Source organism: Heterocephalus glaber, unplaced genomic scaffold (assembly GCF_053883595.1).
Source record: "Heterocephalus glaber isolate CG9 unplaced genomic scaffold, H.glaber_assembly_v1.0 deba00001546, whole genome shotgun sequence".
In the NCBI taxonomy this organism is placed as follows: domain Eukaryota; kingdom Metazoa; phylum Chordata; class Mammalia; order Rodentia; family Bathyergidae; genus Heterocephalus; species Heterocephalus glaber.
In genome coordinates this window covers 3812429-3840280 of record NW_028258339.1, presented here as the reverse complement: position 1 = coordinate 3840280, position 27852 = coordinate 3812429, and the positions used below count along the sequence as shown (strand labels likewise).

General features: G+C 44.4%; 1 protein-coding gene across 9 annotated transcripts; it reads right to left on the bottom strand.

The window, feature by feature from the left end:
• Positions 1 to 16714: 16714 nt before the first annotated feature.
• On the bottom strand, positions 16715 to 26983 carry Slc38a5 (solute carrier family 38 member 5). 9 transcript variants are annotated; one of them, XM_087189779.1, is made up of 16 exons: positions 26893 to 26983; positions 25216 to 25269; positions 25057 to 25132; positions 24490 to 24605; positions 24334 to 24407; positions 23625 to 23717; positions 23412 to 23490; positions 20595 to 20677; positions 20250 to 20308; positions 20033 to 20167; positions 19754 to 19833; positions 19066 to 19166; positions 18729 to 18844; positions 17770 to 17914; positions 17580 to 17683; positions 16715 to 17123 (listed from the first exon to the last, which is right to left on the bottom strand). In XM_087189779.1, exons 2-16 carry the CDS (start codon positions 25266 to 25268, stop codon positions 17022 to 17024), a joined length of 1416 nt encoding a protein of 471 aa, XP_087045905.1. In that variant the 5' UTR covers position 25269; positions 26893 to 26983; the 3' UTR covers positions 16715 to 17021. The 9 variants fall into 9 exon arrangements, with proteins under 9 accessions (XP_087045905.1, XP_087045906.1, XP_087045904.1 ...); XM_087189780.1 differs by having other exon boundaries at positions 25057 to 25126; XM_087189778.1 differs by lacking the exon at positions 26893 to 26983 and adding an exon at positions 26845 to 26892.
• Positions 26984 to 27852: the final 869 nt, after the last annotated feature.

Here is a 27852-nt window from a genome sequence, read left to right as displayed (position 1 = left end):
ACAGTTTCTGCCCTTTGTGTGTGAGTATATGGGGGCAGTGCTGGGAAGGGAACCCGGGCCCTGTGTGTGATAAGCAAGTGCTCTAGCATAGAGCCACACCCCCAACCCCTCTCCTGTTTGTTTTGATTTGTGATTCTCTTTACACTTATAATCTCATCTGAGCTGCTTTGTATTTTTATTTTCAGTACCAGGGATTGAACTCAGGGCCTTCACACTGAGCTACATCCCCAGCCATTTATTCAGCTGTTCATTTATTTATTTAGAGAAAAAGTCTTTCTAAATCACTTAAATTGCCTAAGCTGGATTCAAATTTGTAATCCCCCTGCCTGAGCCTCCCAGAGGGCTGGAAGTATAGGCATGCAACACCACACCTGGCTTATTTTTAGGAGTTCCTTAGTTTCTGGTCCCCAGATGGCACCCTCTCTTGTCCTCAATATTTTATGAAATCTTTTCCTGTCATTTCAGAGGTGGGGAGATAGACAAGTTAGTCCAAACAGCCAACTTCAAATAAGTAGTCTTTGACAATGGTTTTTAATTTATTTTAATTTAAATCAAATTTATTTTATTTTGTGGTACCAGGGATTGAACACAGCGCTTTCACACTGAGCTATATCCTCAGCTTTGTTTTAGTTTTTATTTTGAGATAGGGTCTCACTAAGCTGTTCAGAATGGGCTTAAACTTGCAACTGTCCTGCCTCAGTCTCCCAAAGTACTGGAATAACAGGCATGCACCACCACAGCTTGGCTTAAGGGTAGCTTCTAAAGTTCCTAGTAGAGTTGTTTTAGTTTTATTGTATTGTACTCAGAATGACTCATCATTTTTCAACATTTACGAGAGGGATATCAGGAGAGTATTTGTGGTCCAATACATGGTCCATTTCTCTTATCAGTCAAAGTTTATCCTATAGGTATTAACTCCCCCGTGCTTCTAAATCACATCATCTGCCCCTGGGCAGCTACTCAGGAAGCCAGACCTCACACTTTGATGTGCAGTGTTTCATACAATACCAAAGTGCTGGGAGAACCAGAAAATCCTGGTGTACAGCTCACAGGCCTGGCTGTACAGCAGTGCGGGGGGTGAAACCTGAAGACTCCTGGCCCCCAGCCCCTCCCAGGTCCTGTTACCTGGAAATTGGTGTAGTCACGTATTACTTAATTGCCTTTATCTAAAGGAAGATAAAACTCCTATCTCTGTGTCAAACAGACAGTCACTAACAGCTTGTAACAAGGCCCCTAGGCTAACCGCCTCTGGTGAAGGAGGACAGGGGTGCTGTCCTCCTTAAGGGTCACATTTCAGAGAAATGCCCCAGGCTCTTAGGAAAGACCTCCTGGGCTGAACCCTAGCTCAGTGGTAGAGCATTTGCCTAGCAGGCAGGAGGCCTCGTGTTCCCTCTCAGCACTGCAAAAACACAAGGGCAAAAAGACACTCCTGGGTTAAAGGCTGGCAAGAGGCCTCCATATTAAAGCAAGGATTTGCAAAATATGTTTTCTCACGGAAATTCTCTAAGAAAAGTGAAGGGGAATAGGTCTCTTTTCCTTTTGACAACAGGGGAAATTCAATTTTATGGTTATTTGCCCTCACAATTTCTCCCTTGTGCTACTCTTTTCTAGCAACATCACAATTTTCTAGTTATGTCCATTGTTGTTTCTGTCTTTCCCTGGGGAGTTTGCAGCTGCATAAATATCCAACAGGTCCATCGTAAGATGCAGCGCAAAGCAAAAATTGGATTTAAGATAGAATGACTTTCTTTTTTTTTTGAGACAGAGTCTCGCTATGCAGTTCAGGCTACATTTGAATTCACTATGTAGCCCAAGTCAGCCTCAAACTCACAGTGATCCTCTTTCCTCAGCCTCCAGAGTGCTGGTATTAGAGGCGTGCACCATCACGTCCGACCCACAAAATGACTTTTAAAATTCAGTGTATGCCATAGCGGCCCCCCCTTATCCACAGGGGATACATTCCAAGACCACCCAGCGGATGCCTGAAACCTTGGAAAGTATGTAACCTTACACAGCCATCCCTCCGTAGCTGCCAGGGATTGGATTCAGGACCAAATGCAAGGGTACCAAAACCCAAAAATGCTCGAGTCCTTCATGTAAAATGATGCAGTGTTTGCATATAACCCCTGCACATCTGCTCACATGCTTTAGATCATCTCTAGATAACTTACAATACCCAGTCCAATTTGAATGCTATGGAAGAAATTGTTACACTATACTGTTTAGGGCAGGACAAGGGGGAAAGTCTGTAAGTATTCAATAAATACAACTTTTCAAGAAAAGCTTTGATCCACAGTTGGTGGAATCTATAGATGTTGAACCTGAGAACTCAGGGCCTTCCCACTGAACTACATCCCTGGCCCTTTTTCTATGTTTTATTTTAAGATAGGGTCTGGTTAAGTTGCTCAGACTGGGCTTGAACTTGCAATCCTCCTGCTTCAGACACCCGCATAGCTAGGATTACTGGCTTGTGTCACCTCGCCTGGCCCCTATACCTATTTAACAGCCCCTTCTTTAAGTAGCTTTCTTTACTGTCTTTAATAAGTATAATCAATAATTGTCTTGAACATCTTTCTGTGTTTTAAACCTTCTAAGGCCTTATATGCTTGAGAATGTCTTTATTCCACCCTGCATAAAAGTTCCTTTCTTTCAACACTTTGGAGTTATGAAACCTGTTTCCTTTGCCTCCGATGTGGTATTTGAGAGACCTAATATTAGTTTAATTATTCTTCCTTTGTAACTTGCTGTTTATCTCTGAAAGTTTTTTTGTTTTGTTTTATTTTGTTTGCGGTACTGGGGATTGAACTCAGGACCTTGCACTTGTGAGGTAGGCGCAGTGCCACTGAGCTAAATCCCTGGCCCAAAATTCCGTGTTTTGTAACTCACACTTATTGGTAAAGCTGTGGTAAAATTGGCATTTGAATACACACACTTGCTCCTCCTTACTCTTTCTGGTACTGGCCATGTTCATTCCCACCTCGGGGCCTTTGCACTTGCTGGTCCCCCTGCCTGAAACACCCTTTGGCAAGGTATCCATGGGGCTTGCTCCTTCTAGTCAGCCTAAGAACCTGCTCCTTGTCCCCTCCTCAGAGCAGTCTCCCTGACTGGATCCTCACTTACCACCTCCCTATATCACGTATCACTCATTTGCTTTCATAGTGCCCATCTTTATCACATGATCTCTCTTTTCCTTTCTTCTGCTAAATCAGGGGTCAGCTTAGATTTTCTGGAAAGAGCCAGAAAGTAAATAGCTTAGGCTTTGGGGACTCTATGGTCTCTATGGTAAGTCCTCAGCTCTGTACCAGGAACAACAAACATTATGTAAATGAACAAACTTGACTGTGCTCCAATAAAAGTTTGCAGACACTGAAATCTGAGTTTCATATTATTTCCAATGGTCACAAAAAACTATTTTTTTCAATCACTTAGAAATATGAAAAGCATTCTTAGCTCAAGGGCCATAAAAAATAAGCAACAGGCTGAATTTGGTCCACAGGCCATTCTCCCACCCCTTTTTTCCCCTTCTTCCCCTCCTCCTCCTCTTCTTGTTCTTGTTCTTTTTTGTCTTCTTTTTCTCCCTCCTTCTCCTCCTCCTCTTCTCCTTCTCCTTCTCCTTCTCCTTCTCCTTTTCCTCCTTCTTCTTCTCAGAATTAGAAAAAAACAATCCTAAAATTTATGTGGAACCAGAAGAAACCTAGAATATCAAAAGCAATTCTGGGCAAGAAAGGCAAAGCAGTGTGTATCACAATCTCTGACTTTATACTACAAAGCTACTGTGATAAAAACAGCATGGTACTGGCAAAAGAACAGACCTGAAGATCAATGGAACAGACTAGAGCATGCAGAAACAACTCCGGACACACTCAGCCACTTTATCTTTGACAAAGGAGCCAAACACCCTCACTGGAGGAAAGATAGCCTCTTTAATAAATGGTGCTGAAAAAACTGGCTTTCCACATGCCGAAGATTAAAACTAGACCTATATCTTTCACCATGCACTAACCTAAAATCAAAATGGATCAGAGATCTAAATATTAAAACAGAAACACTAAATCTGCTGGAAGAAAGAATAGGAAGAACACTTTATGACATAGGAGTAAGCAAAGACTTCATGAACAAAACACAGACTGTATGGAAAATACTACAAAGAATCAACAACTGGGATCTCATCTTATTAAAAAGCTTTTGCACAGGGCTGGAGATTTAGCTCAGTGGCACCATGCCTACCTTGCAAGTGCAAGGTCCTGAGTTCAATCCCCGGTACCACCAAAAAAAAAAAAAGGAACCCTTCTCCACTGCTTGTGACAGTGTAGACTGGTGCAACCACTGTGGAAATCAGTGTAGAGATTTCTCAAAAAACTAAAACTAGAGGTTGCATTTGACTCAGCTATGCCCCTTCTTGGTATCTTCCCAAAAGAATTAAAAGCATCCTACCTGTGGTAGGATGGGGCCAAATGCCCATCAACTGACAAGTGGATAAAGAAGATGTGGTTTTTTTATACAATAGAGTATTACTCTGCCATAAAGAAGGATGAGCTTCAGACATTTATAGCTAAATGGATGGAACTTGAGACCATACTTTTATGTGAAATAAATCAGACACACATGTTTATATACCTCATTGTTTCTCTGGGGTGAGAAACCAAAAGTGAAAATAAAGACTGAAATGTATAATGGATGTTGGGAAATGGGAAGAAAGTGTTCAAATGGGAAGGCAAACAAGGGAGGAGGGAGGGAGAAAGGAAGGGAAAAGAAAAAAAGTGAAAATAGAAGGAAAAAATGGAAACAAAACTTTTGTACATAGGGAGCGGAGAGGAGTTGAGGGGGGGAATGGGATAAAGTAAAATAAAATTTAATAAAAATTTTTAAAAAGATCTTTTTGCTTCCTAACAGCTATCTTTTTTTCTCCTTATACTTTTGGCTTCTCATGTAAGAGAAATAGTGTGATATTTAAACTTGTGTGTCTGATTTATTTCACTTAATATTATGGTCTCGAGGTGAATTCATTTACCTAAAAATGACTAAAGTTTATCATTCTTTGTGACATAGTGGTACTCCTTGTGTGTAAATACCACATTTTCTTTATCCATTCATCTGTTGATGGACACATGGGCTATTTCCAAGATTTAGCTATTATAAACTGTGCTGCTATAAACATGGGCATGCATGTATCACTGTAGTATGATGACTTTAACTCTTTTGGGAAGATACTTGAAGGGGAATAGCTGGGTCAATGGAATTTCTAATTTTAGTTTTTTGAGCAATTTCCATACTGATTTCCATCATGATTGTATCAGGTTACACTCCCACTAACAATGGAGATTTCCTTTTCCCCAGCAGCCTTGTCAGCATTTGTCATTGGTTGATTTCTTGAGGGTAGCCATTCTTTCTGAAGTGAGACTGAATCTCAGTGTTGCTTTAATTTGCATTTCTCCAGTGGCCAGTGATGTTGAACATTTTTTTCCATGTATTTATTGCCCGTCTCTATTTCTTCAACTGAGAAGTTTCTTTTCATTTCAGATGCCAATTTTTTGCTTTGGGCCTTTAAATTTGGGGGTCTAATTTTTTGAGTTCTTTATATGTTCTAGATATTAGTCCTCTGTCTGAGGAGTAGCTAGCAAAAATTTTTCCCATTCTGTAGGTTGTCTCTTCACTCTGTCAGTGGCTTCCTTTGCTGTGAAGAAGCTTTTTAACTTCATGTGATCCCATTTGTTGATTATTTGTATTATTTCCTGTGCAATTAAGGTTCTGTTGAGAAAGTCTTTGCCTATACCTGTGTCTTCAAGAGTTTTACAGGGCTGGGGATTTAGCTCAGTGGTTCTGGTGCCTGCCTTGCAAGCCCAAGGTCTCAAGTTTGAGCCCCAATACAAAAAAAGAAAAAGTTTTTCCTATTTTATCTTCAAGCAAATTAAGCATTTTTGTTTTAATATTTAGATCTTTAATCCATTTTGATTTTAGTTTAGTGCATGGTGAGAGATATGGGTCTAGGTTCAATCTTCAGCAAGTAGATAGCCAGTTTTCCCAGCATCATTTGTTAAAGAGGCTATCTTTCCTCCAGCAAAGGGATTTGGCACCTTTGTCAAAATAACATAGCTGAAGCTACCCACTCAGGACCTCTCCTGTCTCTCAGGAGCTCTTCCTATTTCCCATTCCTATTCTCCATTCTTATTTCCCAATAAGTCTTTCCAACTCTTAAAAAAAAAAGTGAATATGCCTGGAGTTGTTTCTGCATCCTCTATTCTGTTCCACTGATCCTCAAGTCTGTTTTTTTGGTTTTAGGGGGGCGGGTTGCCAATACCATGCTGTTTTTATCACTGTAGCTTTGTAGTATAACTTGAAGTCCAGAATTGTGATGGCCCCTGCCTTGCCTTCTTGCCTAGAATTGCTTTTGCTATTCTAGGTCTCTTCTGGTTCCATAGGAATTTTAGGATTACTTTCTCCATTTCTGTAAGGAATGTCATTGGTATTTTGATTGGGATTGCATTAAATCTGTATAACAGTTTTGGAAGTGTGGCCATTTCAATTATATTAGTTCTGCCTATCCAGGAACAGGAGGCATCTTTTCATTTTCTGATACCCTCTTTGATCTCTGTGGTGGGCCGAGGCTGAAGATGGTCCTTCACCTCCTCCCTACTCCCTTTCTCCTCCATAGGCTAGGTAGTCAAGTCTGTTTGACTAAGATTGTAGAACCTGGATGGCACAGCCCCAGGAGACAGTTACATTATGTATCCTTCTTCCTTATTCCATTTCTGCACATGCCCCATCACAAGACAATCACGCTATGTTCAGCCTAGACCACATAGGTCACGTAACACTAGTTACCCCGCCTTCTCTTCCTGTTTGTCTTACACTATAAATAAAGAGTGTGCTGGACTCCAGGTGGCCATTAGCTCCTGACAGGATATGGCTCCACCTGGTTCTAGCTTTCAAGCATAATCTTGGTATATATCCTTCTTTCTTGTTGTTTTTCAATTTTCTTCATCTCCCACCGCTCTCCCCAGCTGCGGACCCTATGCTGTGCAGATCCCGGCAGATCTCTTTATCAGGGTACTATACTTTTCATTATAGAAGTCTTTCACTTCCTTGGTTAGGTTAATTCCTAAGTATTTCATTTTTCTTGGTGCTATTGTGAAAAGTGTTGTTTCTTTAATTTTTCTCTTGGTGAGTTTGTTATTATTGGTGTACAAGAATGTTATTGATTTTTCAGTGTTGACTTATACTCTCCTATGCTAACGAATTTGGTTGTAAGTCTAGAAGTCTTTTGGTGGAGTTTTAGGGGTCTTCTATGTAGAGAACCATGTCATCTGCAAATAACAATAATTTAACTTCTTCCTTCCTTATCCATATCCCTTTTATTTTTTTCTTTTGTCTAATTGCTCTGGCTAGTGTTTCAGGAACTATATTGAACAGGGGTGGGGATAGTGGACATTCTTGTCTTGTTTCTGATTTTAGAGGGAAAGCTTTCAGCTTCTCTGCATTTAGTGTGATGACGGCCATTGATTTGTCATAGATAGCTTTCATCAAATGAGATAAAGACCTTGTATTCCTATTTTCCTCAGGGTTTTATCATGAATGGATGTTAGATTTTGTCAAATGTTTTTCTGCATCTTGTTAAAATGACCATGTGTTTTTTGTCCTTACTTCTGTTCATATTGTGAATTACATGTATTGATTTTTTTTTTACATTTATTGATTTGTGTATGTTGAACCATACTTGTATCCATGGGATGAATCCTACTTGGTCATGGTGTATGATCTTTTTGAGGATTTGCTGCACTCTGTTTGCCAGTATCTTATTGAGGATTTTTGCATTTATGTTCATTAAAGAGATTACCCGGTAGTTTTCTTTTTTGGTTGGGTCCTTTTATGGCTTAAGAATCAGAGTAACACTTGCCTCCAGGAAAGACTGACTTTAGGAGTACTGCTTCCCTTTCAATTTCATTAAAGAGTTTGAGGTATTGATGTTAGGTCTTAGCTGGTCTTTGTTGTTGTTGTTGTTGTTGTTGTTACTTCCTTGATTTCATTGACTGATATTGGATTTTTCAGGATTTTTATATCTTCTTGTGATTCAGATGTAGTATTGGGGACAGGGATTTAGCTCAGTGGTACCACACCTGCCTTGCAAGCACAAGGTCCTGAGTTTGATCCCCGGTACTGGGGGAAAAAAAAGAAAAGAATAACAGATGTAGTATAATAGTTCATATGTATCTAGGAATCTATCCATTTCTTCTGGATTCTCCAAATTAGTTATCAATAATCTGGATGTCAGCAGAATCCATTGTGATTTTGCCTTTTTCATTTCTAATTGCAATGATTTGGGTCTTTTATTTCCTTTTTTTAAGTAAGATTGGGTAAGAGTTTGTCAATTTTGTTTATTCTTTCAAAGAGCCAACACTTTGATTCATTGATTCTTTGTATTGTTTTTTAAATCTCAATTTCACTTGGTGGTACATGCCTGTAATCCAAGCACTTGGGAGGCTGAGGCAGGAGGATCACCAAAAGTTCAAGGCCAGCCTGAACTACATAGAGAGACTCTGTCTCAAGAAAAAAACAAAAGGAAATCTCAATTTCATTAATATCTATTCTGATCTTTATTATTTCCTTCCTTGTACTACTAGCTTTGCATTTGGACTATTCTAGTTTCTCTAGGACACTGAGGGGCATCATTATGTTATTTATTTGAACTTGCTTTAGTTTTCCAATGTGGGAATTCCCCATTATAAACTTCCCTCCTAGGACTGCTTTCATTGTGTCTCGTAGGTTCCAGTATGTTGTACTGGCACTACTGACTGATTCTAGGAACCTTCTAATTTCCTTCTTGATTTTTTTGTGAGCCACTGATTACTCAAGAGGGTATTGTTTAATTTCCATATGTATACATAATTTTTGTGATTTCTTTTGCCATTGATTTTTAGTTTCATTGCACTATGATCTGATAATATGCATGGGATCATTTTGATCCTTTTGCATTTACTTTATGGGCTAGTATGTAGTCTATTTTGGAGAAAGTCCCATGTACTGCTGAGAAGAACGTGTATTCTGTTGTTGGGCAGAATACTCTGTAGACATCTATTAAGTCAGGGTTGGGAATTTAGCTCAGTGGTTCTGGCGCCTGCCTCGCAAGCACAAGGACCCAATTTCAATCCCCAGCACCAAAAAAAAAGGAGATCAGATGTCTATTAAGTCTATCTCTTCAAAGTTTTGGTTCAAATCATATGTTAATTTTTTCTCGTTTATCTATTTGTGACAGTTGGGCATTGAGGTCCTCCATTATAATTGAGTTGGTATTTATCTGATTTTTCATGTCTATTAATGTATTTTATGAAGTTGGGTGTGCCAGTATTTGGGGAATATGTATTTATGATTGTTATCTCTTCCTTTTGGATTGTTACCTTAACAAGTATATAGTGACCGCCTTTGTCTCTTCTCATCAGTTTTGGCTTGAAATCCACTATCTGAAATTAGGATAGCAACTCCTGTTTTTTTCTGGGTTCTCAGTTACATGGAATATTGTTTTCCGTCTTTTGATTTTTAATCTGAGTTTCTTTTTGAATTAAATATTTCTTTGTGTACCACATATAGTACTGCATATAGGTTTTGTTTCTTTCTTTTTATGAATCATAAACTTATTTCAAAATACAAACATCACTAAACATCCATACATGTTAAAACAATAAAATTTACAATTTAGTTAATTCATGGGGGGGGGCTTGTTTCTTGATCCATTCTGTCAGTCTATGTCTTTTGATTAGAGAATTGAGTTTCTTTTTGAATTAAATGTTTCTTTGTATACCACATATAGTATCACATGTAGGTTTTGTTTCTTGATCCGTTCTGTCAGTCTGTCTTTTGATTAGAGAATTGAGACCATTCACATTGAAAGTTATTACTAAAAGGTATTGACTTATTCCTATTATTGCATTATTTTCTTGTTGCTGGTTTCCTTATTTTTTTCCCTTCTGCTTAGCTGCTCACCCTGCCAGCTGTATTCATTCTATTTATCTTACTGCATTGTTGGCTTCATTGTCTCTTTTTAAGATATACTTGAGAATTTTTGGTAGTGCTGATTTTGTGGTCATGAGTTTCTTGAGGTGCTCTTTGTCATGGAAATACCTTATTTCTTCATCAATTTTGAAGGAAAGTTTCTACAGATTTAGAGCTTAAAACACTTCACTCCAAGCCCTCCTGGTCTTTAAAGTTTGTGTTGAGAAGTCTGTTGTAATTCTCATGGGTTTACCTTCATAAGTGATTTGTTGCAGGCTGGGGATTTAGCTCAGTGGTACCATGCCTGCCTCCAAAGCGCAAAGTCCTGGGTTCAATCCCCAGTACAAAAAAAAAAAAAAAAAGAAAAAGTGATTTGTTGCTTTTTTTCTACCAGCTTTTTTTTTTTTTTTTTTGGTACTTGGGATCAAACTCGGGACCTTGCGCTTGTGAGGCAGCCACGGTGCCACTGAACTAAATCCCCAGCCTCTTCTACCAGCTTTTTAAAGATTTTTGTCCCTGTGTTGAACTTCTGGTATTACATGTATAATGCAATGTGGAGAGGTTCTCTTTTGAACATGGTTACTCAGGGTTCTAGATGCCTCACTTATCTGCATGCTTATTTCTTTCCCTATATCTGGGGTGTTTTCTGCTATTATTTCAGTAAACAAATTTTTTATGCCATTTGTGCTGTCTTCTGATTTTTCACTTATTCTAGTTAATCTTAGATTTGGCTTCTTTGTTGGATCCCATTTTTCATGGTCTCTTTCTTTTGAGGTATCTTTGAGTGGTTAGTCTTTGAAAGCATCCCTATCTTCAAATTGTGAAATTCTGTCCTCCTACTGAAAGATAGATAGATAGATAGATAGATAGATAGATAGATAGTAGATAGATAGATAGAGTTTTAAGGCAGGGTTTTGCTATGTAGGTCAGGCTGGCCTTGAATTCAGTGTGTAACCCAGGCTGACCTTGCACTTGTTACAACCCTTCTGCCTCAGCCTCCCAAGTGCTGGGATCACAGGCATGTGCCACCACACCTGGCCTCCATACTTTCAATATAATTTATAATCTGGATTTCTGATTGAAACCTCTTCATGGACCCTAATTCTTTGCTAAACTGGTCATTAATGTTTTGTATCATTTTGTTTAGCTCAGCTAGTTTTTTATTAGTGTCTTCTGCAAGCCCCCTAATCATTTTATTACTTCCGTTATCTGATTAGTTATATCTTCTGTGATCCTTCCAAGTACTCTTTGATCTGTTTTTTAATCTCCTTTGTTGTTCTTTCAAATGATTTGGGTGTGTGGTTTTTGTTATTCTCCCCCTCAATTCCTCTTGGATTGACTTTGGGGGAGTTGGGAGGGTTTGAGAGGGGGGTTGGGTTTTTTTTATTATTATTATTTCTGTGTTTTGTGCTGAGGTTTGTGGAAGCTTCTAGTGGGAAGACTTTGTGGCTAATATGATTTGTTTTTGTTTTTGTTTTGGAAACAGGATCTCACTATGTACTTCAGGCTGGCCTTGAACACACTGTGTAGCCCAGGCTGGCCTCAAACTCATGGCAATACTCCTGCCTCAGCCTCCCGAGTACTGGGATTACAGGCATGTGCCACCACACCCAGCTTTGTTGCTACCATGGAAATCTCTTTAGTTAGTCTGCTTTTCACTAATGCATTTTGGGCATGGCTAGCTATAGTCCTTTGCCTCTGCCTCAAGATCTGACCACCTCTGTTAATTTACGAGAGGAAGATGCAGTCCAGTTGGCCCAACTCCCAGTTGTCTGGAAATAGACTGCAATATCTTTAATGTCACAAAGGTAATCTGGGTGTTGGCATACAGAGAAAACCCACAATTGCAATAATGATGTGACCCTAGGAATATCCACAAATCAACTACAGTAATATTATTCAAGACAAATTGGATATTGGCATACCATAAGAACCAATAATGTACCACCCTTAATGATAGAAAAGAAAGCCACAATACTGTATAAACACTAACACAACCCAGATATTGACATACAATTAATATGTACTAACTGCAACTATATCTCCACTAATGGTAGAAAAAAATTTAACTAACGAAAGATTAATAAACCTTAATGGTTATACTATTAAAAATGCAGGGAGTTGGGAATAGGAGAATACAAGAAGAAAAATTTGAAAACTTAAAACTATAGAAGGTGAGAAGAAGTGAGACAAAGGATCCTATTAGGGTGTAGAAGGATATTTACAGAATTAGGTAAAAGTAATAGAAAAAAAAAGAAATAAATCGATTCCTGTGTCATGGCACCAAAGTGCAAGTCCTGAGCACCTTGCTGAGAGCCTCCCAGGTGGTTAGATTGCCTTCTTTTTTTTGTTTTGTTTTGTTTTTTGGGACAGGGTCTCACTATGTAGTTTAGACTGGTCTTGAATGCACTATGTAGTCCAGGCTAGCCTCAAACTCAGCAATCCTCCTGCCTCAGCCTCCCAAGTGCTGGGACTACAGGCATACGCCACTATACTCGACTTTAGATTGCCTTCTTCTGTGACTTCTACTGGCTGCAGGCTGCAAGGGAAGGACCCTGGGAGACCCTCAATAACCCAACATGGCTGACTACAGGAGCCGTCACATCAGAGATACTCATGGAAGATCAACTAAAACCTCAGGTAACTGGGAGTGGGGGAGGGACTTACACCCTGATATAGAAATTCAATTTGAAAAAAGATAATTGTAGATCAAGCTACACATTGGATAACAGTTAAAAAGAAGGGAAAACAGTCCACCAGGGCAGGTCTACACAATCCCCACCCTCGCTCATTCCAGGAGCAGCCATGTTGAGAACTTCCCAAATAGCCAGAAGAAACCAAGGAGCACTGCAGAGACTAATCTCCCAGGACAGCCTGGGTATATGGGCCCCGTTGCCCATAACCCACTCTCCAAACACTGAGGAGGCTGCATCCTTGCCAGCACTCACCAAGGACAGGGAAAGCTCCTTCCCCACCTGCCCAGATCTGGGCAGTGAGAGGATGAATAAGTGAACAGTGATCACTGAGCTCACCCAGCTGCTCATGACAGCTGGAGTCACCATCTGGCACCCCGTGTAAGTACTGGCCCATCTAAGTCCCCATGAGTGCCCTGGGCACGCCCAAGTTGCTGCCAGGCACCTCAAGTTGGCCCCATGCCCACCAGGACCTCTATCTGGCACCCAGAGCTGACCCTGGGCCTGTCTGAGTCTGTGCCTGGCACCCTGATAGCGCTCAAGTCTCCACCTAGCACTCGCTGCCCTGCATCATCTCTAGACCCATATATTAATGTATAATTCAATATAAATAAATATTATTGACTTCAATACTTAAAATAAGTGGTAATATAAATTATAATTAAGTATTCGTAAATATCCAAGTGAGCACCTTTGGACAAGAGGTCAATGCCTGTGTAAACTGATAGACTTATTGCTGAATGGCCAGAGTGCAGAAACAACACACAAAAAACATATGCATTTGATAATGAATGGATGTGGTTATGTCTAATATAGATTTTCATAATTCAATATGTCGCGTGTTGTAACAATCCAGTACGAGCACGCTACATGGAGAAGAATTGCTCCTTTAAGGACAGCTCTATTGCTGGACATGAAGGACTGTGGCCAATGGTTGTACAGGAAATAGAATCGCAAGAAATTCAGGCCAGAAATTGGAATTTGATGAGTTATGACGATGTTCCTGAAGATGACTTGACTGTATTTGAATAAATGTAGATTCTTGTACATAAATAAATGTAGATTATTATACATGAAAAAATAAGACATCCCCTGAATATAAGCCCTATTACATCTTTTGGAGCAAAACTTAATATAAATCCTGGTCTTATTTTCAGGGAAATATTGTAGAAGACCCAAAAGTATTCACAAAAAGACTCCTAGAATTATTAACCAAATTCAGTAGTATAGCAGTATTCAAAGTCAAAAGTCAATTAAAAAAATCAATAGCTTCCCTGTATACCAATAATAAAGAAATAAGGGAAACAACACCTTTCACAATAGCAACAAGAAAAATTAAATACTTAGGAATTGACCTAACCAAGGATGTGCAAGACCTCTACAACAAAAATTACAGTACTCTGAAAAAGAAGATACAAGAAGACATCAGAAAATGGAAAGAGGGCCGGGGATTTAGCTCAGTGGTTTCGCCGCTTGCCTCACAAGCATAAGAACCCTAGTTTGATCCCCGGTACCAAAAAAAAGAAAAAGAAAATGGAAAGATATCCCATGTTCCTGGATAGGGAGAACCAATATATTTTAAATGGCCTGCTGGCCGTGGTGGCACACACCTGTAATCCCAGCACTTGGGAGGCTGAGGCAGGATGATCACCACAAGTTTGAGGCCAGCCTGGGCTACATAGTGAATTCAGAGCCAGCCTGAACTACAAAGGGAGACCCTGCCTAAAAAAAAAAATGGCCATACTCCAAAATTGATATACAGTTTAATATAATCCCAATCAAAATACCAACAGCATTCTTTACAGAACTAGACAAAAAAAATCCTAAAATTCATGTGGAACCAGAAGAGACCCAGAATAGCAAAAACAATCCTGGCTAAAAAGAGCAAAGGAGGCTGGGCAGGGTGGTGTGTGCCTGTAACTCCAGCACTCAGGAGGCTGAGGCAGAATTGTCATGAGTCTAAAGCCAGCCTGGACTACATAGTGAGTTTAAGACCAGTCTGGGCTACATAGCAAGACCTTGTTTAAAAAAAAAAAAGAAGGAGCAAAGCAAGAAGCATCACAATTCCAGACCTGAAGTTATATTACAAAGCTACAGTCATAAAAACAACATAATATTGACACAAAACAGACATGGGGATGAGTAAAACAGTGCAGAGGATGCATCAAAAGCACAAGGTCCTGAGTTCAATCCCCAGTATAAAAAAAAAAAAAAAGAATAGAGGATGCAGAAACAACCTCAGGCACATTCAGCTGCCTGATCCTTGACAAAGGGCCCAAAAATATATGCTGAAGGAAAGATAACTTCTTTATCAAATGGAGCTGGGAAAACTGGCTATATACATGCAGAAGATTGAATCTAGACCCATACCTCTTCCCATATAATTAAATTAAAAGAAAATGAGTCAAAGATATAAAATTAATACAGAAACAACCTGCTGAAAGATAAAATAGGTAAAACTCTGGAAGACATAGGCATAGAAGGACTTTCTGAACAGAACACCAATAGCACAAGAAATAACATCAAGGATCAACAAATGGACTTTGAGAGAAGCCTCGTCTGGTGCAGCCTCATCTGAGCCCACATATTATGGTGCTGCCATCTACTCAGTTTGCCCTTGCTGGGAGGATAGCACTAAAATGTTAATTTCTACCCCACCCCACCCCGCAGTTAACTGTGAATTCTAGATCTAAAATAATGGATTAAGCTAAAAATAAAGAAGGCAAATCCTCCACACACAAAAAAAGAATCAACAAATGGAAATAAATAAATAAATGTTTCAAAAAGAATCAACGAATGGGATTATATCAATTTTCAAAGCTTCTGCACAGCAAATGAAACAACTAAGAGAGTGAAGGACAACCTACAGAAGGAAAAATTTTGCCAGCTACTCCTCAAAGGACTAATATCTAGAATGTGTAAAGAACTCAAAAAGAAGAAACTCACACACACAAAAAAAAACTCAAAAAAAATTTAGACCCTTAAAATGAAAAGCTCGATCAAAAATGGGCAACTGAAATAGACACTTCTCAGAATGGCCAATAAGTACATGAAAAAATGTTCAACACCATTGGCCACTAGAGAGATGCAAATTAAAACAACACTAAGATTCCATCTTACCCCAGAAAGAATAGCTGTCATCAAGAAATCAAAGAATAATAAATGCTAGGGAGGCCATGGGGGAAAAGGAATGCTTCTTCATTTTTGGTGAGAGTGTAAACTAGTACACTCACTATGGAAATCAATATGGAGATTTCTCAAAAAACTAAAAGTAGAAATTCCACTCAACCCAGCTATCCCCCTTCTAGATATTTTCCCCAAAGAGTTAAAGACATCACATTACAGTGACACATGCATATCCATGTTTATAGCAGCACAATTCATAATAGCTAAATCTTGGAAGCAGCTTATATTTTCATCAACAGGTGAATGGATAAAGAAAATGTGGTATTTATACACAGTGGAGTACTCCTTTCAGCAGCACATATACTAAAATATACACAATGGAATACTACTCTGCCATAAAGAAGGATAAACTTGAGTCCTTTGTAGGAAAACAGTAATGAGAGTAATGTTAAGTGAAATAAATCAGACGGCAAACCTAAATATCACATGGCTTCTCTTACATGAGAAACCCAAATTATAAATAAAGAGCAAAATAAAAGATATATAATAGGAAATAGTGAGATAGATATTAGCATATGGGAAGAGAACCAAGAGGCAGAGGGAGGAGAAAAGAAGGGGAGGAAGATGAGATCAAAAATAAGAATAATTATGATGTGTTGCATACATGTACCAAGTCCCTATGAGGAATATGATCATAATGTATTACAAACATGTACAAAAATATATATAGGAGAAAGGATGGAAGAGATAGGAAACAGAAGGGAGGGGATCAAAAAGAATTAGTAAAATATGTGGTATACATATACTGACTCCCTATGTTGAGTATAACCATTGTGTACTATAAACATCATGTACTAATAAAAAAGAAATACTAATAACAAATAAAAACAGATCAGAAGGTGAAGCCAGAGTTGTGATTCAGCATCTTTATTCTTCCCCTTCAGCACGAGGGTCATCCCAACAAAGGGCTTCAGCCCAAGGACCTGCCCTCCTCTCTTCCTCCCATGGGGTTAGGAGTAGGACCGTGATGCAAGCTCAGCATCCCTGGGGAGGAGGGAAGTGGGCCAGTCTGCAGCTTCTGCTGTCCCCCACTTCGACAGCCACATCCATGGGGACCAGCCACATCCACACCCTAGGCTGGAGGGACCCAGGAGAGTGGCCCCAAGTTCCTCCACATACACATGTGCACAGGGACTGAGTGGGGCAGGGAGGACCACGTCAGTGTCCAGACATGTGGCTCTGGCCTGTGGTCCAGTTGGCAAACATAAAGCCCAGACTGATGGCCATGAAGAGGACCCCCAGGATGCCAAAACACAGGGCCTGTGGGCAAGAGGGAGGGAAGGTGTGGTTGACTGGGACTCCCCACCCAAGCTCCTGTGAGAAGGCTCCATTCCTGACCCTCCTCTATGCTTCCTCTTATTCTTTCTTTCTCTTTCTATTTTTATTTTGTTTTGCTTTCTGGAGACAGGGTCTCAATCACTATGTAGCCCAGTTTGGCCTCCAACTGATGATCCTCCTGGCTCAGCCTCTGGAGTGCTGGGATTACAACCATGCATCACCACACCAGGTGCTTTCTCCTTCCTTAAAGCAGCCCCTTCCTGTGAGTCCTCGCTAAGCTCTGCACCTTCCAAAGACAATCACCTCCCTTCTTCCGCACCAGCACCATCCGCCCTCTTCCTAGAGGCTCCCTCCTCAGGCCCCTCAGAAGTACCACTTTTGCTCTCTCCAGCCCCCCAGGGAATCCTGCCTCTTCCCCATCCTCCCTGGGGAGCTCACCTGGATCTTGGGCCAGGAGCAAAGGGGCACCACCTCAGAGGGGATGATGCGGAGGTAGAAGATGCTGGGGAGGATGAAGATGAGGCTGGGGGCAGAGGTGGACCCTGGAAGACAAGGAAGGACAGGAGTCAACCGAAGTTTGGGTGTGAGGCCCTTAGGTAGAGCAGGGGTCAGAACTGCAGATACTGACCAATAACCGCAAAGATATCCCGGATGGTTGGCACACAGATGACAAGGACATTGACCAACGCCAGCAGGATTAGGGCTATGACCACATGCCGTGGCCAGCTGAAGGCCTTGCTTGGGAAGAGCAGCTGCTGCAGGGCCCGGCGGATCTGTGGCCAGAAAAGGACAGGACGGTGTCAGAATTCAAATGCTGTCCCTCATCCATGTGACTGTGTCTTTCACCCCAGCCTCTGTCTGAAATTCCTGATTTCCCCTCCCACTATCTATGGCTCCACCGTCTGACAATCCATGTCAATTCCATCTCCTGGGATCATCTATCTGTGTTCCCCCCATTCTCTAAAATCCTTGCATCCTCTCTCTGCCCAACTCTGTCTCCACCTCTGCACCTGACCATCACCTGTCTTTCCCCCTTGCCTGAAATACCTGCCTCTCCCTCCATCTGTCTACCTCTGCCTCTCTTCTATGATAAATCATTCCCACCTCCCCAGCTGGGAGCCTTGTCCTTTCTTTATCTGACCACTTCTTTTTTTTTTTTTTTTTTTTGGTACCGGGGATCGAACTCAAGCCCTCACGCTTGCACAGCAAGCGGCGAAACCACTGAGCTAAATCCCCGGCAATCTGACCACTTCTGCTTCTAGACTTCTATCCCTCTTCTTTCTTCATTCTGACTGACCATCTGTCTATGCTTCTCCCCTGACTGGCCACTCCAGCCTCTCTCTTCTTCCTAGCCACCCATCTGTGCCTCTCCCTCCAACTGACTCCTCTGGCCCCCTTTCTCTTTGATCAGCTAGCTTTGCCTTCCCTGCCCGTCTGACAACTCTGCCTGTCCTCTCTGTCCATCCCTGCCTTCCCCATCTGTCCATCTGCTCCTCTATCCATGCTCCATCCCAGTGCCCACACCCATGCCCTGTCTCTCTCCTGCCCCATCACTCTGCTCCCAGGGCCCCCTTTGCCCCTACGCACAGGGAACAGCACGACGGGCACAGTGAGGGTCACTGCAAGTAGCACCGCCAGGCGCACGCAGAGGATGAGCAGGTCCTTCCGGCTGTACATGTGCAGCATCTCCGCCTTCACGCTGCCTGAGCCATGCCACAGGGGACGCAGAATGTAGGAGGTGACAGGAACACCAGGACCAGTGCCTCAGAAACCCACACCCACATCCACAGTGACAAAATCTATGCATGTGAGGGGCCCTCCTTTTGCAAACAGATGGATTCAAGATGATGGGGGAAGAGAGAGCCCAGAGGCTCCTGCCACAGCTTCGACCCATCCCGACCCTACAGCCCCTAGGCACACTCACTGTAGAAGGTGAGGTATCCAAAGGTCGCTGTGAGCCCGTACATGCAGAACATGGCCCCAATGGACACGTTAGCCACAGCCTGCATCCTCCGCTGGGAAGGCCTGAGGGGTACAGGCCATGGGACTATCATGCCCGGACCCCTGGACTTGGCCCAGTCCCCTCAAAACCAGACCCACCCTCCAGGGTCCCATCCTCCCACACTAACATTCAGCTGGGGCACACTAGTGTCCTGTCTCTGGCTGTCCTGTGTAACTGGCCAAGCTGCCCCTCTTTGTCCATCCATGTCTTACCCTACATGAGCATCTCTACCTCTACCTTCCATCTGACCATCCATGCTGTCTCTCCATGTGATCCCCCACACTTCCTTCCATCGCATTAGCCCTGCCTGCCCCTTTGTCCATCGTCCGTCCCTGTGTCCCTAATTCCATCCATGTAGACCACCACCCCTCCCATGCTCAACTGATCCCTGCTTCCCAACTCCATCCATTCACATTTGTTCTGGAATTTCAAATAGCAGACATCCCAGGTCCCAGTCCATAAACAGCCACCGCCCTGAGTCCTCCAAACCTGTCCCTTGATACAGCCTACCCTCCTCAAGCTACAGTCCCAAGGCTGATGTGGGGATGGTCAGACGTTATGACTCTGACCCCTCCCCTAGCTGGCCCATCATACTTGCCCATCCACTCACCGGCTCAACTCTGTGTAGATGGGCAGCACCTCAGGGTGGCAGACAAAGGCAAAGGCCATAATGGGCACTGTGTAGGCCATCTGGGGGAATGGTCCAAGCACATGTGATCAGAGCCCACAGGGGCCTTGGAGGTCCCCTTCCTTCATCCCCTGGTCCCACCGCTGGCCTCTACATGGCAGCCCCTGAGGTCTATCAAGGGCCCGACCCTGAGCAGTTTAGAGTGTGAACAGGAACAGGGGTCTCCGTGTAATGCCAGCTCCTACACACCTACACACTTACCTGCGAGTCAACTGTGAACATTTGGGCCTCACAAGTGTTGTTGAGCCCCAAGCTGGGGAGGCCCAGGGACGTACTCTCTATTGCTGTCTCATTGCAGTTTAGACCACAGCAAATCTGGAACTTCTTATATATAACCTGGAAGTGGGGCAGCAGGGAGGCAAGGTCACCAGGGAGGCTATATCCCAGTGCTCCAACTGGCCCCTCTTCTCTGACTTACCGAAATGAGGAAAAACAGCATGCAGGTCAGAGAAAGGCTGCTGGTATACCCCAGATAGCCTACAGGGGGCAATACACAAAACCCAAGAAATCAAGGACCCCTTATAGCAAACCCTAAGCCCCTAGTCTGGCCTTCAAGACCTCCTCACTTCAGTTACCTTTACATAAGTTTATACTTCCACCTAGACCAGCCTCCCTTCTTTAATGAACTTCTACAAATCTGTGAAAACCCACATCAAACAAGCTCCCCCCTGGTGTTCCACAGCCCTTGAAATCCGAGATTTTCTCCCTCCAGTTCCCCCCTCTGTAACCCCACTACCCAGTGACCAACCAGAGCACAGCTTACCCAAGTGTTTCATGAGAGCCAGGGGCAGGATGATTAACACACTGACAATTATGATCAGGTAGTTTCCTTTCAAGAACCAGTCCCTAGGGAGACAAGAAGACACAACGACTAGCTGCTGGCCAAAGAAAACCATGAGGCTGACACACATAGAAGCCAGCCAGCCAGATTTCTGCTCCCCATGGCGGGGAGGGGGAAGACACCTCAGGCTGTAAAGTTATTCGAGTCATTGCAGTGACAAATGGCACAACAGAATTGACAGAAACAGACTGATTTATGAGACCACTGGAGTCCACCTAAAAACACAAGCACAGCCAGACAAAACTCGCCATCAGATTTGCAAGCAGACATACAATCAGGTGGCAAATACCCCACATCAGTCAGATCAGATGTGAAAATTGCCAAACACAAAGACAGTGAGTGATGATCCTGGTATGCATGCCATGTAGAACGACAGTCTGATGGCAGACACACCACAATGCAGTCAGCCAGAACATCAGAAACACACATGCTTACTTTTTTGAACAGCTCAATTTCTGTTGGATGCCTGAAAGTGGCTGAGCTGATTTGGCCACACAGCCAAAGAAAGACTGACACAGAAACAGAGTCAGCCAGCTGGCCTCACTGTTGGAACCAAGCTCAAGGAAAAAAGGGCATTACAGTGGCACATGCCTGTAATCTCAGCACTGGGGAAGCTGAGGCAGGAGGTCATGAGTTCAAGGCCATCCTGGGGTTACATAGCAAGTTTCAGGGACTTTCAAGCCTGGACTACATAGTGACACCCTGCCTCAGAAAAAGAAAGAAACAAGGGCTGGGGATGTAACTTAGTGGTGCTGAGCCTGCCTGGCAAATGCAAGGTCTGAGTTTGATCCCTGGTGCTGAAAAAAATAAGGGAGCTCCACAGACATTGGAGGGAGGTGCCCAAGTAAGACACAGTTAATGCAGAATTGGCTGGATAGATGTTTCTTCACTTTTTTTCAGTACCGGGGGTTGAACCCAAGGCCTTTGCACTGAGCTACATCCTCAGCCCTTTTTTTATTTTCTATTTTGAGACAGACTTGTTAAGTCTTGTGTTAGACTTGTTAAGACTTTTTAAGTCTTTTGTTAAGACTTGTGATCCTCCTGCCTCAACCTCACAGTGCTGGAATTACAGGAGTTCTCCACCACGCCTTACTCATTCAAAAGAACTTTATTTAATGCCTAGTATGTTACAGGCACTCACATGTTCTCTACCTCATACACTGTTAATACAGAAATAAACCAACAAAGTGCCATTGGCCATAAATACATGGGAGTTAATTATAATACACAGAACTGGGGCCCAGGTGTAGCCCAGTGGCAGAGCACTTGCCCAGTGCACAGCATGGCACACACAAAAGAAATTAGATGTACCTAGTCATACTTGATGTTCTCAGAATCAAATCAACCAGCTAACAGAATACACACAGATAATAAAAAGCAAAGCCAGTCATGGTGGCACACCCCTGTAATCCTCGTACTCTGGGAAGCTGAGGCAGGAGGATTAACAGTGTGAGCTCAGGCTGGGCAACTTAGTAACTTACAAGAGCTTGTCTTAAATTTTTTTTTTAAGTTTTAAAAGGGCTTGGGATGTAGCTCAATGCAAAGGCCCTGGATTCCATCCCCAGTGCCACTAAATATAAACAAACAAATAAATGCAAGCAAGTTCTCAATTTAACCTAACAGACACACAGACCAACTACCCCAGAGTCGACTGACAAAACCAGACAAGCACACATACCAAACAAAGTCAGTATCAGGGTCAGAGCTGTGAGTCAAAAACATGTATAGGGGAGGAGCCTGGCCATATAGTTCAGTGGTAAAGCACTTGCCTGGCCCAACAGAGGCCCTGGGTTCTTTGATTCCTAGCATTACAAAAAAAAAAAAAAAAATCCCACACAGCTGGATGTGGTGGCATACACCTGTAATCCCAGCTGCTTGGGAGGCTAAAGCAGACAGATCACAAGTTTAAGGACAGACTGGGTAACTTAGGGAGACTGTCTCAAAAAATAATGCCCAGAGTCTCACTGTACACAAATAACCAGACAGATTCTGCCACCAGGATGGGTCCAGAATTAAACAGTCAGAACAACCAAACACACATGGTTGTAACCACAATACAGAGGACATATACAGGCATAATTGGAGATCACATGTACACAGCCAGAGAAAATATGCAAGAACAAATAGCCACCAAGAAAAACCAAGATGGAGTTGAATGGATGTAGAGAAAGTCACAGACACAGCTGGCACGGCAGTATGGCATGTGTACCCCCCAGTGGAGTCAGAGATTGGACATTTGGAGCTAAACAGAATGTAGCAGCCTGATAGACCCAGAATCTGACTCACCAAATCAGCTGGACAGGGAAAGTCAGAGTAGCCAAGTGTCAGACACATATGGTTGCAATCACAGTATACAGGACACAGCTGTTGCCAATCAAACGTCCAGCCAAAGAGAATCAGCCAGTATCACAGTCCCTGAATCAATCCCAGAGTCCACGTCTACTGGCTGTGCGCAGTCACACTCACATAGTCAGTATCAGTGCACAGTGGACATAGAGGCAGCTGCCAGCCGGAACAATCGCAAAATCAGCATGGGGTCTACTAGGCACCTCGAATTGGCAATGATCAGATATATTGTTGGCATCACAATATACACGTATCAGTCTGACTCAAATTGCCCACCCAACAGGCTCAAAGTAGAACACTTGGGCAGCACGTAGACATACAGCTGGAGATGACAGTGGCCCTCAAAGGCAGAGTCAAGGGCCTACAAGCCAGCCAGGGGTGTCATTCACTCACCCCTCGGGTTCTTTGTTCAGGAAGGTGCCGATAACCAGGGGGAGTTCGGATTTGATGATGAACAGGTAACTGGACATGGCTGGTGCAGGTGGGGGAAAATGTAAGCAGAAGGATTCCTCTCGGCCTCCTTCCCTGTCTACCCTAGCCCAGCCTCGGGAAGCCCACCTCATCCCACCCTTCCCCCCAGATGACCCCACCTCCCAGAATCCTCACCCCCAACATTGTGCAGACAGATGACGGTGGCCACCACTACCTTCCCCACGGGCCCAAATGCCCTCTGTCCCAGCTGCTCATAGGCTCGGATGCCTGGGGATGGGCAGAAAGGAATGAGGTATGGGATCAGGCTGGGCAGGGAGGGAGGGGCCAGAGGAACTAGAAGCTGGGGCTTGAGGGGATTGGCTCTGACTGACGGAGGCTGGAGGTGAGGGCTAAGCAGTCAGGGTTGAATTGGGGGGTCAAGTCTGGGAGATAGCAATAGAGGTCAGGAAGAGGTTAGGGACTGGAAGTGGGGTGTGGGGGTCTTGTGACCACAGTGGGAGGGAGAGAAGCCTCGGATGTGGGGGTCTTGGGGCTGCGGGACTGGCTTCCAGAGTAAGGGGAGCTGGGGACTGGAGGGTGAGGTGAAAGGGGAGTGCAGCGGTCTCAGATGGGGAGGACCTGAGTAACAGTGTCTGATGGCCAGACTAAAGGGTTGGGACCTAAGGTCTGGGAGCCCAGATAAAGTCTGAGGCCAAGGTTGAGTGTGGAATCTGGAGTTCAGGGGGTTGAGTGTGAGGTTTCTGGTGCTGGGTCTGGAATCTGGTGTCTAGGTGGTTATATACAGAGTCTGAGGTTTGAGTTGAGATCTGGGGCCTAAGTTCAGGAATTGGGACCGGGATTGGGGTCTACGGGAGAAAACAGGTATCTGAGCTCTGGGTCTCACCTACAATACCGGCACAGGTCAGCAGGAGGTGGATGGAGTATGAAGACAGCAATGCAATGCACAGCAGCAGGGCCCTGTGGCAGAAGGTGCAGCTCAGCCTTGGCCCCAGCCCTCCCCCTCGCCTCGCCCCCCCCCCGGGGCTACCTATAGACTCACAGGAAGAAGAGGACTCCTGTATGGGCCATGGCATAGGCCAGCCCCAGGATGCCACTGCCCATGATGGCATTGCTAAGGTTGAACACCGACATTCCAAACGATGTCTTCCCCTCAAACTGCGGGCAAGGGAAGGGGGGAAGCAGGTAAGACTAGTGCTGGAGCCAGGGAAAGACTAGGTGAGGGTTAGGGCAACTAGGGTGGGGAGTAGCCCGAGAAGGTCTATGGGAGGAGGGAGGAAGCTGGATGGGAAAAAGAGTTGAAGATGGGAAGAAAGTAGGAAAGGGAGAGCTGGGAAGAGGAAAACCAGGAGAAACTGCCGAGAGCAGCTGGAAGTGGAGAGGAGCAGGAAGGGAGAGTAAATGGGGATGCTGATCAACTGCAGGCCATTAGAGGAGAGAGAGTGGCTGGGGCACAAAGCAGGAATGGAGGGGAGCTGGAGAAGAGTAGGCTGGGGAACAGTTAGGGGAAGGAGACAGGCAGAGGGACGGCTAGAGAGGAGTATCTAGGAGGAGAGAGCAGTAGGGAGATTAGAGAAGGTGCGACCCTGCACAGATGCTGCGAACTCACATCCATGAACTGGACTGGCTTCCTCCCAAGAGCAGGACCACGGCTGGGCAGGAAGCCCTCGCATTCCTGCCTGTAACTAGACAGGGCAAGGATATAGAAGCTGATGAGAAGTGACCCTCCCCTCCCCCCACTCTCCCTCTTTGCAACCCCCCAACTCACCCCTCAGCACCCACAGGGAGCGCTCCGTTCATTTTTGGATCTTGCATTTCCATCCTGTGGGCAGAGAAATGGGGTAGGAGCGTCAGAGATGGGAGGTGGGCTACAAAGTGAAGAGAACCAGATGAAAAGAGATCACATGCACATAGATAAAAAAGCAGAAAACAAACAGGCACGTTGAACAGGAACAGAGAGGAATTCGAGAGGCAAGGGGACAAATAGAAGGAGAGAGACAAGTGTGAAAGAAAGAAATAGGAGAGACGAGGCTCAGAGGAGAAATGCCAGGAGTAGCTCAGAGAGACACGGAGGGAAAAAAAAAAGGCAGCAAGAGACAAATAGAGGGAGGGAGAGACAGCAAGATACAGGGGAGACCAACCCCACAGCAGATGAGATGGCCATTCAGAGCGGGGATTGCTTCTCCCAGACCCCAGACTCACTCTGTCTCTCTCTCTCCAAGTGTCTGTCGGTCTCTTTCCTTTCCCTTCCCCCGCACCCCTCCCCTTCCCTCCACCCTTACGGTGTGGCCAGCCGGCTCACTCCTAACAGGGACACGTGTCGCCCGCTGCCCCACCCTTCCTACTAACCCCCACTTCTGCTAGTCCCTGCCTGGGCCCAGTAGCCCAGAGCTGCTGCAACCTGTTGGAGGGGCTGGGCAGGAGGAGCTCCTCGACCCCAGCCCCAGATGCTGCAAGCTGCTTTCTGAATATCTTCACTGGAAGCTGAAGATAACCCAACACCCCTCTTCCAGGGACAGAAATGACCAGGGAGGCTGAGGGTGTTACTAGGTGAGACAGCACTTGCCTAGTATGCATGAGGTCCTGGGTTTGGTTCCTAGCACCACCAAAAAAAAAAAAAAAATTACCCAGGGACTTCCCATTTAATGCGCCTTCTAAGGCCTAGAGGTATTTTCTAGGACCCCCACCAAGTTTTAAACATTCTTCTAGCCCGGCATGGTGGCCCACGCCAGTAATCCCAGCACTTAGGGGACTGAGGCAGGAAGATCAAGAGTTTGAGGCCAGCTGAGCTACATAGCAAGAAGCTGTCTGAAAAAAAAAACCCAAACCAAACCAAACAAACAAAAACTCCTCTTTAGCAGAGCTACATTTGGAGGTACTTCCAATCTTGAGACCCTTCCTGCCCTGTGGTGTTTCAGGAACCTGATGGAGCATAAGCTAGGCTTTTCGCTCCAGAAGAGGAGCTGTCTCTGTGTGCAGGTGCTCCCTCCCAGGGCCCAACATGGTTCCTCCATGGAGGTGTCTGTGAGGTCCCCATCTCAACCAGGACCCTCTGTCTGCTGGATGGAGATACTAGAAAAAACCTCCAGCCCACGCCTCACTTCCTGGAAACGAGGTATCCGAGAACCCGCCATTCAAGGTCCCCATCAGATCTAAAACTGGCACCAGGAAACCCCTCCTCAAGTCGTAAATCTCCTTTCTGGCATGAGGAGGAGTCACAAGCCTCCTCCCTCCCTAGCTATGAGCTCCTTCTGGGAACCTCTCACCACTGCTGAATCCACTTCCTGGGTCCAAGGTACTGAAAGGACATCCTTGCTCAATTCCTCACTAACATTACAAAAGTCTCCAGGGAGACTCCTGAACCCCTTTCTGAGACCCCCCACACACACACTCGTACCTCGTGTCTCCAGGCCCACTATTCCCACGGCTCATGAACCCTCCTCACCTCCTTGTTCCTCTCAGCTTCTGAAGCGGCAGCAACCAGACTGGGCCTCAGGGACCCAACCTGTTCAGTTCCCGCCATAGCTCCCGCCCTGCCTTTCAGCCAATCAGCTCCACCAGCGCCTGTTCTAAGGTTGCTACCGCTTGTTCCTTGGCTAATCAGTGTGGCCTGCAGATAGTTTTCTTTTCTAAGAATAAGGGCTAATTTTAATTGAGTTTCCCTTCTTCTGGCTTAGGCGAAGAAGTGGGGGGAGGCTTGCCCACATCTAGAGCCACACTGAGGGAGACAGAAGTTAGCGTTTGTCTTGGTGGTGGGGAGATGGGCTGAAAGATTGGAAGGAGTAGATTCACATCTAGAGAGAGGGACTGGGCAAAAAAGGGAACAGACTTAAGAGATCAGACAGCAGATAAGGAACAGAGAAGGAGGAGACAAAAAAGAAACATTCACAAATAGGAAATATAGCACAGGGTTTGAAAGCTCACTGAAGGGACAGAACGACAGATGGGCTGGGAGGAGAGGATGAGATGGCAGTAATAGGGAGAAGGTGCCAGAGAGACAGAGGGACAGATACATGCAGGCACATGAAGGAAGGCACCAGGCAATGGGGCCAGTAATAGATTAGAGACACAGGTTGGCAGATAGACAGGTGCATACAGCCGGGCCCATCACCAAACAGGTCTGGGCCAGACACAGCCCAAAGACAGAGACATAGGGCGTGATTAAGACAGGTATCTAGAAGAACAGAAGTCAGCAGGCTACGTCAGATTTGGACAGAGAACCAGACAGGTGGATGGACAGGCCTGTGGACAGCAGTAGGACAGGTTCAGGGTTAGATACAGCCAGGTCATTCGGGGCAGACCTGGGAGAGGGCCCCAGAACTCAGCGACCCCAGAGGGAGGCAGGGAGGGTGGGAGAATGGACACACTATGTCTGAAAACTAGGTGTGTCCCAGAGTTCTGAACC